Consider the following 13,869-nt stretch of genomic DNA (forward strand, 5'->3'; position numbering starts at 1 on the left):
GGAGGACCTTATCTGCATGATGTACACGTGCACGTCCTTGGTCTGATGCTGAGTTCAGAAGCTTTTCAGGTGTCCTTGCAATCCTCCAAGAAAATGTCTTCTCTCCCTCCCCTGGCCAGCCTGGTGCCTCTGTGAGCTTTCTGTGGGTGCTCAAATAAACTGTGTGCATTGACTGGTGCCACGTTCTCTGTGTCACTCTGTGATCAGCCACTACAACCCAACAGGAGTTTGGGGTTTGTGATTTTTAGAATCATAGAATTATCATGGAATGGTTTGGGTTGGAAGGGACCCTAAAGATCATCTAGATCCACACCCCCCCCTGCATGGGCAGGGACACCTCCTACCAGCCCAGGTTGCTCCAAGCCCCATCCAACCTGCCCTTCAACACTGCCAGGGATGGGGCAGCCACAGCTTCCCTGGGCAGCCTGGGCCAGGCTCTCCCCACCCTCACCCTCCACAATTCCCTCCTCATGTCCAGCCTCAGTCTCCTTCTTCCAGTTTTCATCCATTCCCTCTTGTCCCATCACTATAAGCCCTTGTCCCAAGTCCCTCCACTCATGTTTCATGACACCTGGTGCCTGTTTCATAGTCCTAGGGTGACCCTGGCCAGACACGGGTGCTGCCACACTCTCCCTTCTGGACTCCTAAGGAAAAGAGAGACAATAAAGATTTTTAAATGCTGATGTTTTAGGAGGCCAGCTCAGGCTTCTGCAGTGCAGGCAGCTCCTCTCCACCCCTCCACACTGCCTTCCCACAGAGCTGGACACCTGAAACCCTCACCAAGACCCCACAGGCTGCATCACCCAAGTTCTTGGGGCCAACTATGGACACAACCATGGGGCAGGAAGTGTCCTAGAGGCAAAGGCACCCGGGATGGGGCAGAAACCTGGTTTTTTTGCCAACATCTGCCCCCAAGACACCACCCACGGGGGCAGGTATCTCCACATGCTTGTGACAAACTCCCCAGCAAGCTTTTCTAGAAACCCTTTGCCCAGCACCTCAAGAGCACCTGGGTCGAGATCCTGGAGTTAAGCAACGAACTGATGAATTTCTTCTCAGCTTGTAATTAAAAATGAATGGTGTCATGTCTTGGGCTGCTATTGCCATGCACAGAATGGATGTGGCCCTGATAAGATTATTCTCGTGTGTGTCACGATGCTCAGAAATCTCTGGCATGGCTGCAAAGGCTGCAGGCAGCACTGCCTCCCTCCTGCCTGCTCCTGGGGTGGGAAGCCTTTGAAAAAGCTGGTTGTGGGACCCAAATTTGCCCTAAATCCCCCCTTGCAAGCCCCATTTTCAAGACATCTGAAGGTGGACAGCCCCAAAATCTAGAGGTGTCCAGGGCTGCTGGCTGAGCTCTGATCTTTAACAAATTCAGAACAATTAAGACTCAAGGAACTGGACACAGAGCCACGTCGAGAGTCAAAATTTACTTGGAGTCCTTTTTCACAGAGGGGTTTGACCATATTTCTTCTGACAGCAGAACAAGACATAATTAAACTGACATGATCCTGGGTACAGTTTGCTCTGACACTGTTCTGGTTCATCATAGCAATTAAGCAATACAAAAGAAGCATTTAGGTTGTGTACCTGGTTCATTAACCCTGCCCTGTCCTCCTGCCTCTCCAAAAATCTTCGGGCTTTGGTGACAGCAAATGTGTCAGGTGGGTTTTGGGTTGCAGGAACCTTCCAAGGTTTGAAGCATCTTCCCAAAGGTTCAGGCATCCAAAGCAGGAGTTTGCAAAAGGTTGGGAGAGTCACCTCGGTGCCTGGCAGCTTGTTTAGTTTCCCAGCTGCTTCCCAAAAGATTTTGGGTCTCTCCAATAAAGGTGGGATGGGGCTGAGCCTCCATCTCACTGGGGTCAGTGTCTGGGAACAGCATAAAAACTGAATCAGGATGGAGAAAGAAAAACACAAGGCAGGAGAGGAGGATCAGAAATATCAAATGCCCAAGTATCTGTGTGGGGAGGTGAAATATTTTCCAGCCAGTGTTTTCCAAGGACTGAGGACATCCCAGCAGTTCCTCATCTCAGCTGCCAACACTGATTTCAGTCTTTTATTTGCTGCCTGTTGAATGACTGAAATGTCTTCTAAAAGGAGTGGTAGAAAAGGGCAAAACAAGATCCATGGCCCTGTGAGGTTCCTGGCCCAGGAAAGTACAGGAAAGATACAGGGAGTGTCTCCAGTTGTTGCTCCCACCACAGACATGGTTCTTGACCTGAGGCTCGTGCCCGGCTCTGCCTCCCTGCAAGTATCACCCTGATTTGTTGGCCAATTATAAGCTAATTGGGGAGAAGGGAAAAGTGCTCCAATAAAGGATGTTCCTACAAGTTTGGGGAAAGCCCCTGGGGTCTGCCTGGCTCCCCACAAGGTGGCAGCCACCCCAGGTCACCCGAGGCAGCACCCATGGGTCTCCTCTGTGGGGCAGCACCAAAGCCACCACCAACCTGGAACAAAACAACCCACTGGAGCTGCTGCTCCAGCATTGCTGGAATTTGACCACATCATGATGTACCTCCCAAAGCCTGGAGCACCACCCAGGGCAGGGCTGCCCCCTGCCAAAAATGAAGGGTCTCGACCGCCTTTGGTCCTTCTGGCACCAGCAGGAAACCTTCAAATGACACAGGGGTTTTGTGGGGGCTGGTTTTCCTCCCTCTTCATCACTCCACAGGATTTCAGGTGGTTTTAAGAGACACAAGCAACAGTGGGAGCAGTCAACTTGCTGCTAAGGAAGAGTTGTAAGTTAACTCTGAAGAATTGTAAGAGTTAATGCCAAAGATGTACTTATAGGGACATCTCTGGGTTTGTGGGCATTTTCTGGCCTAGGGCACATCCAGAAGAACTTTTTTCACCATAAGAACAGTTAGATATTGGAATCATCTCATGATGGAACTGGGAATCTCCCAGTTTTAAGACCCAGCTTGACAGGGTGCTGGGCCATCTCGTTGAAACTCATTACCTAGAAAGGTTGGACCCGATGATCTTTGAGGTCCTTGGTGTTCTTTGATTCCATGATTCACCTCAAGGCATCTTGAAAGGATGTTATGACTGAGGTCTATGACATACACAGAAACATATAAATAACATTACATAACATTCTGTAATATATAGTAAATAATATCTAATAAATAACATAAAATCCCCAGTCGGACGCCGTGAACTTAGAGGTCTTTTCCAACCACGACAACTCTGTGAACAGAATAATATCTAACAAATATCTAGAGCTTCCCCCTCTAAAAGCCAAGAGCTCCCCAGCTGTGCTTCGACACCAAAACCAAAGCAGCAAAGCTGTGGAAACTGAGGCAACCCACACGACTCCCCCAGCGGAGCCGAGCAGGGGCAGAGCTGGCAATTAAATATTTCTGCAGAGCAGGAAAGATGACGGATAAGGAGGCAATTCCCTGCTGGGCTGAGGTGAGTCATGAGCAACCTGGAGAGTGGGGAAACCAAAAAAAAAAAAAAAAGATTAAATGAACAAGCAGACCTCCGTGACAGGGAGGTGCTTAGTTTCCTGATGGGGTGTGCAGAGAGGGTATAAAAGTGCTCCAGTCCCCCGGAGATTCATTCTCTCCTCGTCCCTTCGCCGCACGAGCATCTCAGGTAGGAGCAGGGATCTGGGAGGGCTTTGGGGATTCCAGGCTCTCTGGGATGTGGATGGGTTTGGAGAGGGCTGAGCTTTGCATGGGGTTGGGGTTTGCTTGAGACGGGGTGAGGGGGGAGCCCAGGGGATGCTGGAGGAGAGCAGAGGGGGTTGGATGTGCGGGGAGACTCCGGGCTGTTGTCCTCCTCCCTCTCGTTGGATTTGGTGATCCTAGAAGTCCTCTCCAATCATGATGGTCCTGTCTCTCTGATTCTCTGGAGAAGGTTGGCTCTGCTTTGAGAAGGCAGCCCTGGTCATCCAGGCTGGCAGCTCTGGATGCTGCCAGTGCCTTCAGCAGTGGCCTTGGTGGGACAATCCCATGGGTCCTGTAAGAAGCTGGCGCAAGTTTCAAAGACAATTCTGGGATCTAGCTAAGACTGGAGAACTGCACATCCAGATTCCTCTCCCCTGGAAGAGCAGAAGGAGGAAAGGACAGCCCTGACAGCCCTTCTCTCTCCACAGATCACTCCAAAACACGACCATGTGCTCCCGCCAGGACAAGGACCATTGCCACAGGCAGGAGCGAGAGAGCGGTGGCTGCCACAGCTCCGGTGGAGGTGGCTGCCACAGCAGCAGCGGTGGTGGCTGTCACAGCAGTGGTGGTGGAGGTGGCTGTCACAGCTCTGGTGGCAGCAGTGGCTGCCACAGCTCCAGTGGTGGTGGCTGCCACAGCAGCGGTGGCTCCAGCTGCCATGGGAAGCCACAAGTCCAGTGCCAGCAGCAGCAGCAGCAGCAGATCCAGCAGCTGCCCCAGCAGAAGATGAAGTGATGGGGTGTCCCACACCCCCCAGCTCTGGCAGCAAAGGCCCCACGTTGGCCCAGCTCCCTCCAGCCCCCCCAGAGCTCTCCCAGCCCCGGGAAGGGGCAGCACTTGTGCCTCCTGCTGCTCCGGGCTGGGCTTGGGCCCCTTGGGGTGCCCAGGAGACAATAAAGCATTGAGTTCCTCAGACCTCTCTTGTCTTGCTCTTTCCTTAAACCCCTCACCCTCATTTTCCACCCACTGGTGCCAGGGGCTGTAGGGACACACAAGGTCCCTCCAATTCTGAGCAGGTCATAGACCTTAACCAGGGGGATCCCCCCCAGGATCACACCCAGCCCAGCAGCACCTGTGGACATGGAGACAACTTGGATTTGTTTTCTGAGCAGAATAATATTGCTGTGTGAACTAGTGCAACTGATCTCAGCAACACCTTTACTGCTTGTGCTTTCTGAAGCTTCTCCGGTCCCTTCCAGCCCAAACCATTCCATGACTCCAGCTGGACTTGGCAGGTCTCTGCCTCCCTGAGCTGGGCTGAGAGGGATGCAAAGAGCCAAGGGAAGAGCTGGCAGAGAGAGAAGCCACATCCAGCTCCCAGGAGGTGGCAGAAGTGCTGCTGGGAAGGTGGGAGGCAACTGGGAAAGAGGGTTTGCAACTGGGAGCTGGGAGCAGAGCTGAGTGGAGCCAGGAGGTGCAACCACAGCAGCCCCCTCATCCCAAGCAAACCCTCCCCAGGGTTGTTAGTCATTTGTTTGAAGGTCCCTTGCCTTTGCCTCCCAGGGTTTTGACTGGTTAAAGATTCTTCTTGCTCCTGTAGCCACAATAAAAAAAAGCAGGGAGGCTTCTCTGCTTCTGTTTTGATGTGGCTTCTGCTTTTAACCCAACGCTGAGCTAAGAGCTCTGGGAGGACTGCAAGAAAACAACCATCAACATGAAACTGGGGGTGTGGTTGGTGACCCTGAGAATCCTCCTGTGTCCTTGCTCATTAAGTGAAGGAGGTGACCAGCTGAAAGCAGCATCAAACCCTCCTGTGTAGACCATCCCCCCCACCTGGGCAAGACAGGGGAGGCCACAAGGATGATCTGAGGGCTGGAGAACCTCTCCTGTGAGGACAGGCTGAGTTTGAGTTGTTCAGCTTGGAGAAATAAGGCTCTGGAAAGATCTCATAGTGGCCCTCCAGTGCCTGAAGGGGCTCCAGGAAAGCTGGGGAGGGACCTGGGACAAGGGCAGGGAGGGATGGGATGAGGGGGATGGATGAAAAGTGGGAGAGGGAGCTGGAGGTTGGAGATGAGGAGGGAATTGTGGAGTGTGAGGGTGGGGAGAGCCTGGGCCAGGTTGCCCAGGGAAGCTGTGGCTGCCCCATCCCTGGCAGTGTTGAAGGGCAGGTTGGATGGGGCTTGGAGCAGCCTGGGCTGGTGGGAGGTGTCCCTGCCCATGCAGGGGGTTGAGACTGGATGATCTTGAGGATCCCTTCCAACCCAAACCATTCCATGATGATTCTATGAAGACACAACTGCCACCAACATCCTCTGGAAAAGACCAAACCAGCTTGCACAAGACTCAGGCACAGAAATGCTTTTCTCCTTCAGCCTTTAGTCACTGGTTATTACCTTGGGGGGAGGAGGGAGGCACAGAGCAGCACCCAGAAGCCCCATGGACTCATGGAACTCAGCCCTTGCAGGAACCTGCCCCTTTGGTGCACGCACCCACTTGCTCCAAGAGCCACGTGGGGTTTGCCCACAGCACCCACAGCTCCCAGTGGGTGGGTGTCTGCCCAGTTCCTCTGCTAATTACAGTCAGAGCCACCAGTTTCTGTACGAGGTGATATGACATCAGCAGCAGTAACTGCTGGCTGCATTTCAGGCTGGGTGAGCTACAGGGCTGGAGGAAGGAGGAGAACTTTGCCATCCTCCCCATCCCTGGCCCCTCAGTTGAGATGAGGACCCATCAGCACCAGGTGGGAGGCTCGTGGTGGGCAAGCAGCCAAAATGTTGGATACCCTGGAGGAGGTTTCACCCCATTGTCACCACACACCCCCCTCTCTGCTCGAGCTGGGCCATGTGTAGGACACAGGGATCCCCAGCTCAGCCCCTCTGCCCGTGGGTGTTTGCCTGAAGCCAGACAGGTGCCACCCAACAGCCACCCAAGAGCTTCCAGGAGGAGCAGGAAGGAGCTCATCTTCAGTGCTCCCCGTGGTGCTGAGTGGAACCAACTTGCTCAAGTCAACGAGTGTCTTGGGACAGACATTGGCTTTCAGCTCAAACAGCCCAAGCCCCAGTGACACCCCCTCCTCTCTCAGAGACCTGCCAAAGCTTTTCTCTGCGGCAACCAGGGGGATCTCCACGTCTGTTTGTGTGGCTCTCAACTTTATCTTCTGTCTCTCCAGCTTCTTCTTGCCATTATCCTGTAAATAAGGAGCTGGGACCTTCAGAGGTCAATGTGCTTTGTGGGGTGAAGAGGTGTTGGGCAGCTTTTCAACCAGCACAGGGCTGTGCAGAAGGGCCATCTCCAGAGCTCTGGCTCTGCTCTAGAAGAAGGTCCCATGAAGCAGGCAGCACCAGTTGGCTCTTCCAATTCCTCAGCCTTCATTTCCTGATCTTTGTCATGAAGAGGATGGAAATAGGTGGACTTTGTCAACGAAGCCCTCAGGGACCTTGCTCAACTGTAGGTGAACACAGCAGGGCTTTCAGCTGTCCCCAAGACCATCTTCCAGCTGCTCAGGTGTCTTCTGGGGGGAATTCACACACTTTAGGTCAAGGAAGGGAGCTGGAAAACCCCTCTTGATGACCTGAGACGCTAGAGAAAACCCAAGAAGATTTGACCTCGTCCCACTGGCTTGTCCCCACGGCCATGGTGTCTCTTTCAGACCAAGCATCTAAGGGAGAAAGAGAGAACAACTTTCCTCTCCTTTTAACCTGGATTATTTTTGGCTTTATCTCAATAGCAGGGATTAGACTCTGGGAGCAGAACCTCATGAGATGGAGCTATAATTATGCTCGGAGTTCATTGAACAAAACAACCCCCAAACAGTCCAGCCTTGGGAAACCCACGGGTTTTCCTATCAAGGGCAGGTGAGGCTGGTAATTAGCTACTTATGTGGCACAGGAAACAGATAAAAAAGGAATGATGGGCATCAGGAATGAGTCAGGCCAGGGATGTAAACAGAGGGTGGCTGGATGGGGGTTGGATATGAAATTAATAGATCCCTGTGACAGGGAGCTGCCTCATTTCCGGGGAAAGGGATCTGGGATCTCTATAAAGGTGCTCCTGGTCCTGGGATCTTCATTCCCTCCTCTTGGTTTCTTCTCAAGCTCGGGTAAGTCTGGGGTTTCCTTCTCTAGGGATTTGTTTGTTGGAGAGGGATGGGGGTTTAGTGCCAACACGGCTGCAGGGGTGCTCAGAGGGATGGATGGGGGGATGGATGGGGGGATGGAGGGATGGATGGATGGATGGAGGGATGGATGGAGGAATGGATGGAGGAATGGATGGATGGATGGAAAGATCCTTCCTCTGGCTGAGCCATGCTATGATAAGACCCTCTGTTGTGGACATGGGGCTCTGCTCCAGAGCTGGGGTTCTCCCGGGATCCTGCACTGCAACCCTGGGAGTGGGATTGCAAGCAGGGCAGGCACAGGAGCCCCAGGATGGAGCCGTGGGGGTGATAGGGGTGCTGGGACACGCAGCACCCCCTGACAACTGCTCTCTCCCCACAGCTCAGCCCAGAAAACAACCATGTGCTCCCGCCAGGACAAGGACCATTGTCACCACCAGCAACAATTCACCCGCCAGAGCAGCAGCAGTGGCTGCCACAGCTCCGGTGGTGGTGGCTGCCACAGCTCCAGTGGAGGTGGCTGCCACAGCTCTGGTGGTAGCAGCGGTGGTGGCTGTCACAGCAGCAGAAGTGGAGGTGGCTGTCACAGCTCTGGTGGCAGCAGTGGCTGCCACAGCTCCAGTGGTGGTGGCTGCCACAGCAGCGGTGGCTCCGGCTGCCACGGGAAGCCCCAGATGCAGAGCCAGCAGCAGCAGCAGCAGCAGATCCAGCAGCTGCCCCAGCAGAAGATGAAGTGATGGGGTGTCCCACACCCCCCAGCTCTGGCAGCAAAGGCCCCACGTTGGCCCAGCTCCCTCCAGCCCCCCCCAGAGCTCTCCCAGCCCCGGGAAGGGGCAGCACTTGTGCCTCCTGCTGCTCCGGGCTGGGCTTGGGCCCCTTGGGGTGCCCAGGAGACAATAAAGCATTGAGTTCCTCAGACCTCTCTTGTCTTGCCCTTTCCTTAAACCCCTCACCCTCATTTTCCACAGTCACTGGAGTCGTGCAGAGCTGGTTTGCCCCTGAATCCTCACGATGCTTTCTCTGGAAATACTCCAAACCCATCTGGATGTGTTCCTGTGGGATCCACTGTAGGTGACCCTGCTGTAGCAGGGGGTTGGACTAGATGATCTCCAGAGGTCCCTTCCAACCCTGATGACTCTGTGCTCCAGCCCCAGGCCACTGTCAGTGCAGGTCATCCCTCCATAGCTCCACTCTCCTCTACCAGTTGGGACCAACAAGTTCCAAGTGATGTAGAAAGCACAGAAATATCTTCCCCAACCCACAGCATCTCCTTCCTGTGCCCTCCACCCAGGCTTTGGTGTTGGTCCTGGGTGGCCCTGGTGCCCCCAGACCCCCAGGACTTTACATTCCTGCCCCATTCCCTTGGCTCTTCCCACCTCAGCTCTTTTAACCCAACTCTGAGCCACCTCCCACCCGGGGAGGTCATGAAAACCAGGCAGGTCCATTTTCAATTCCATTTTTTTTATGGTATGACAATGATTTATGTAAGAAGGAGAAAAATAAGGCTCCAAAAATTCCCTTTTTGGATATTTACAATGTAGAAACACCCCAGGTGAGCTGGTTGATGTATCAACCCATCCGGGCAGGGAACAGCTGAAGGACCAGATCCTCATTAGCTCGGGAGGATCAGATTGAGATTGATTGATTGATTGATTGATTGATTGATTGATTGATTGATTGATTGATACTATTTATAACCCCAGCTGCCAGTTTTCAGAAAGTCAAGGCAAGATGTTGTGGTCTCTGAGAAGGCCCCACTCTTTGATCACTCTGCCACATGGGTGAGTTTTCTGCAGCAGTTCATGGCCTATCAATATTTTCTATTTAGATCATCTATGTCATATAATTCCTATCTACCATTTTTTTTTTTCCCCAGGGGTTCTTACAATCCCCTCCTTGCTATTAAATGATCCTTTTTTTGATTGTTTTATGTATCAGGAGCAGTGTTTGAAGCCAAGGAATCAGTCCTGTTTCCACCTGCTGTTGGAATCTCCTTGCCCAGCTCTGGGCAGATCAGTCACACAAAGACACAGGTAAAAGCTTTCCAGAACAACAGAAATGAGAACTGGGCACTCTTTTTTCCCATGGAAAAGAAAGCCAGAGTGCTTTTATTCAACAGAAACATCCATAGATGGGTTGAGGTGTGGTTTTTTGCACCCCCCCAACCCTGTGAGAACTTCGTTGTTGCCTTCAAATGAGCAGGAGATGAATTCCCAACCACAGACCTTGAGTTTTCCTTGAGGAATTGCCACTCTTCCTTCATCACTGCTCTACAGCCTGAGTCAACTAATTGCAAGGCTCATTCCAGCCCTATTGAATGGTGGTTTTTCACTTTCTACCCATTAACAAGGAGAGGAGCTGCTGGAGGAAGGGGCTGCTCCATCAGCCATGGGCTTTCTGAGAAGAAAACAGCAAATCTGCCCCCCCAGCCCCCTCCCAGCCTTCCCCCTGCCTTTGCAAAGCACCCCGAAGAGACACCCGTGGAGAATGGGGACAAAAAGAGAGTCCTGGAGTTATTTTTATGCCTCATGGAGGTAATATTGTGGAGCAGGGCAGGGTCTTCACGCCCCCAGCACCTGAGGAGCAGAGAGCCCAAAGGGTGATCACCCCAGGCCCACATGTTGTTGGTGCCTCTGTCCTTCCCCCGTGGGGCAATTCAGGGATCCTGCAGGAGAAGGAAGAAAACCCACTGGGGGTGGAGTTGCCCCAGGACTGCCCCAAAGCCCTGCTGAGGCCAGTGTCTCTCCCTGGAGCCCCCGTGTCCCACCAGAGGTGCCTCTGCTTCACACTGAGCTTGTGCCCGATGAGTTTCTGTGATTTTATTGGAGTTATTTGAGCTGATTAAATACTCTCTGGGTCTCCTGGAGCTGCAGCTCCCCTCCTGGCTCTGTCCCAGCCTCCCCAGTGGGCTTGCTGGGACAACCATGAGGGGGAAGGCAGACCTGGAGAGCCACATACCACCCCGGTCCTGAGGAATCATAGAATCACAGGATGGTTCAGCTTGGAAGGGACCTTCAAACATTGTCCAACCCCCTTGCAGTGAGCAGGGACACCTTCAATTAGGTTGCTCAGAGCCCTGTTCAACCTGAATCCCCATGTTCTCAGGGATGGGGCTTCTACCACCTCTCTGGGCAACCCAGGCCAGTGTCTCCCCACTCTCAGCCTAAACATTTTCTGCCTGGTACCTATTCTAAACCCTCCCCTCTTTCCGTTTACAACCATCACCCCTTGTCCTATCACTGCAGGCCCTACAAAAAAAAGGTTGTCCCCTCCCAACCAAGGCAAAGCAGAAGCTGCCCAGGAGCTTGTCCTGCTGCTGGGATCTCCTCACCTCTGGTCCCTGTGCCCCAGGAGCTGTGACATTGCCCATCAGTAGACACAGGTTTTGGCAGAGCTCCTCTCCTTCTTGGTCATGGGCTCAGTGTCTGAGTCTGGCAGGTTGCTGATGTGCTTGTACTTGCTGGTGGGTGACCTCTGAGAGGACAAGAGCTCATCAGACCTTCCCAAAGGGACAAGGTGGTGCAGGGAGGGTTGGGTCCCCAGGGTGCAGGGGCAACACGACGAGAAGGAGGGTCACAGGCAGCAGGGCAGGCTGCAAAGAGCCCAGGGCCAAGGTTTCCTAGCGTGGGATTACAGCTGGATTTGCCCAGGGGGGACACGGAGGCAGAGCAGGACATTTCCCTCCCCTCCACCTCCCCTTCCCTGCAGGAAAATGGGAGCAGAGGGACCTGGAAGGGGCACACATGGAGCTTCACAAGACAAACCCGAGGGAACCATCCTTGGTGCTCAACCCCAAAAAGAAATCAAAGATTGAAGCATTTCAATTCCAACCCTGGAGGTGGGGGGGGTGTTGCAGGACCCCTAAACATCACCCCAGCCCTTTCCCCATCCACCTTTTCACCTCCAGCCCATCCAGTTACCTTGACAGGAGCAAATTCCTGCTGGATCAGCTTCTTGAACTCGCTTCTACTGAAGGGCTCTGATTTCTTCCCCTTCCTGCCATTGCCCTGGTAACTCTCCATCATGTCAGAGATGGCTTTAATGATCCTCGACATCTCTCCAGCCCTGGAAAGGAGCAACATTTGAGAGCCCAGTGAGGTGGCAAGAACCAGGAAAACCCCAGAGCAAAAAAACCAAACCCAAACCAACCATGAGAACTCCAAACATTTCAGTTCAGCTTCAGCCTGTCTACATTTCTTTGCCCAGGGGTAAAAATGTCCCTTGGCTGGATGCTGGAGGTTGGGGTGCCCAGCACCCTGGCTGCCTGTGGGACTTTCACTTCATTTCCCACTTCATTTCACTTCCCCGTTCCCTGTTTCAATTAAAAGGATGAAGTTCCCTGCTTGGGGTGGGATGAATCAGCTCCTGGAGCCAAGGGAAGAGCCGTGGAGGGACCAGGGCAGCTCAACCTGTGCTTGTGTCTTTGGTCCCCACAGGTTCCAAAAAAAATGAGCCTGAAAAGAGAAAAGCTCCTTTCAAGTAGAAACTGAAAAACAAAAAGAAATGGAGGAGACTCACCCTGTTCACCTGCAGCAACCAGCTGATGGGAGCAGCTCTGGGCAGGGAGTGGGTGGAGGGTGAGGATTTCTTCCGGTCATTCCAGTTTCTTGGCTGCCTCTCCCCAGTGCTCCCCAGGGATCCTCCCTCGTGTGATTCCATCTCGGGGAGGATGTTGACACCAGCACACCTGGGACAGGTGTATGTAGGTCAGCTCTGCTCTCTGCAAGCCTTGCTCTGGGAACTGTAGAATCATGGAGTTCTGGAATGGGTCGGGATGGAAGTGAACTTCAAGAGCATCCAGTCCCAGCCCCTGCATGGGCAGGGACACCTCCCACCAGCCCAGGTTGCTCCAAGCCCCATCCAACCTGCCCTTCAACACCCCCAGGGATGGGGCAGCCACAGCTTCCCTGGACATTCCACGGTCTCCCCACCCTCACAGCCAAGAATTTCTCCCTAAAATCCCATCTCAGCCTCTCCTCTTGCAGCATAAAATCCCCGTTCCCTGTTCCCAGCAGCAGCTGAGCTGTGGTTTCTCCTGGTGAGGAGGGAGCAGGAGCACTGAGCTGCTCCCCGGGGTGACAGCAGTGTGGGGACACCTGGTGGCATCAGCCCTGGGTGACCATGGCCAGGGCGTCGTGAGCCTCCTCCCCTGGGAATGTCACTTATTGCACATCTGGATGGGACAGGGAGAGGGACAGGGACGAGGAGAAGGAGGAGAAGGAGAAGGAGAAGGAGAGGGAGAAGGAGGAGAGGGAGAAGGAGAAGGAGAAGGAGAAGGAGAAGGAGAAGGAGAAGGAGAAGGAGGAGAAGGAGAAGGACACTGATGGGACAGGGAGAGGAGAAGGAGAAGGAGAAGGACGGGGAGAGGGAGAGGGATGGGACAGGGAGAGGAGGAGAAGGAGAGGGAGAGGGAGAGGGACAAGATGGGCAGGGTGGCCCTGGGGGCCAGGCTGCGTTCCAGCCCCAAGGAGAACATCAGTCCATGTGTGGGACCAGGCTGCCCCAGAGCTCCTGGGGAGGGCACAGGGGATGTGGGGATTTGTGGGAATGCCATGGGAATGTCACGGGAATGTCACGGGAATGCTGCAGGGCTGATCCAGGGATGCTGTGGGGAAGCCATGGGGATGCTCTGGGATGCTCTGGGAATGCTCTGGGAATGCTGTGGAGATGCTCTGGGAATGCTCTGGGAATGCTGTGGAGATGCTCTGGGAATGCTCTGGGAATGCTGTGGGGATGCTCTGGGAATGCTCTGGGAATGCTGTGGGGATGCTGTGGGGATGCTGTGGAGATGCTCTGGGAATGCTGTGGGGATGCTCTGGGAATGCTCTGGGAATGCTGTGGGGATGCTCTGGGAATGCTGTGGGGATGCTCTGGGAATGCTGTGGGGAGGCAGCAGGGCAGGACGTTCTGCTCTTGGCCAATTCTCCGTGTGCTCCCAGAGGAGTCAATGAGTCCAGGTTTGCTCACCTGGCCAGGGGGTGTGACAAGCCCTCCCTGCTCTGCCGGGTTCCAGGAAGGGCTGAGGCACCATCCCAAGATTCCAGATGTGGGAAGAGGCCAGATGAGATCACGCTCAGGACTGGGTTGGGAGAGCAGGGGTTGCTGGAGCCACCTCCTGCTGCCCACGCAGCTCTGCTGGCA

The 13,869-nt window shown here is 53.9% G+C and overlaps 2 protein-coding genes across 2 annotated transcripts; both read left to right on the forward strand.

Moving 5' to 3' along the window:
- Nucleotides 1-4,121: 4,121 nt before the first annotated feature.
- On the forward strand, nucleotides 4,122-4,409 carry LOC127394883 (loricrin-like). Its single transcript, XM_051641184.1, has one exon. The coding sequence runs from the start codon at nucleotides 4,122-4,124 to the stop codon at nucleotides 4,407-4,409; it is 288 nt and encodes a 95-aa protein (XP_051497144.1).
- A 3,720-nt stretch (nucleotides 4,410-8,129) lies between these two features.
- On the forward strand, nucleotides 8,130-8,465 carry LOC127394868 (loricrin-like). The gene has a single exon (XM_051641156.1). The coding sequence runs from the start codon at nucleotides 8,130-8,132 to the stop codon at nucleotides 8,463-8,465; it is 336 nt and encodes a 111-aa protein (XP_051497116.1).
- Nucleotides 8,466-13,869: the final 5,404 nt, after the last annotated feature.

This window comes from Apus apus, chromosome 27 (assembly GCF_020740795.1).
Source record: "Apus apus isolate bApuApu2 chromosome 27, bApuApu2.pri.cur, whole genome shotgun sequence".
Lineage (NCBI taxonomy): Eukaryota > Metazoa > Chordata > Aves > Apodiformes > Apodidae > Apus > Apus apus.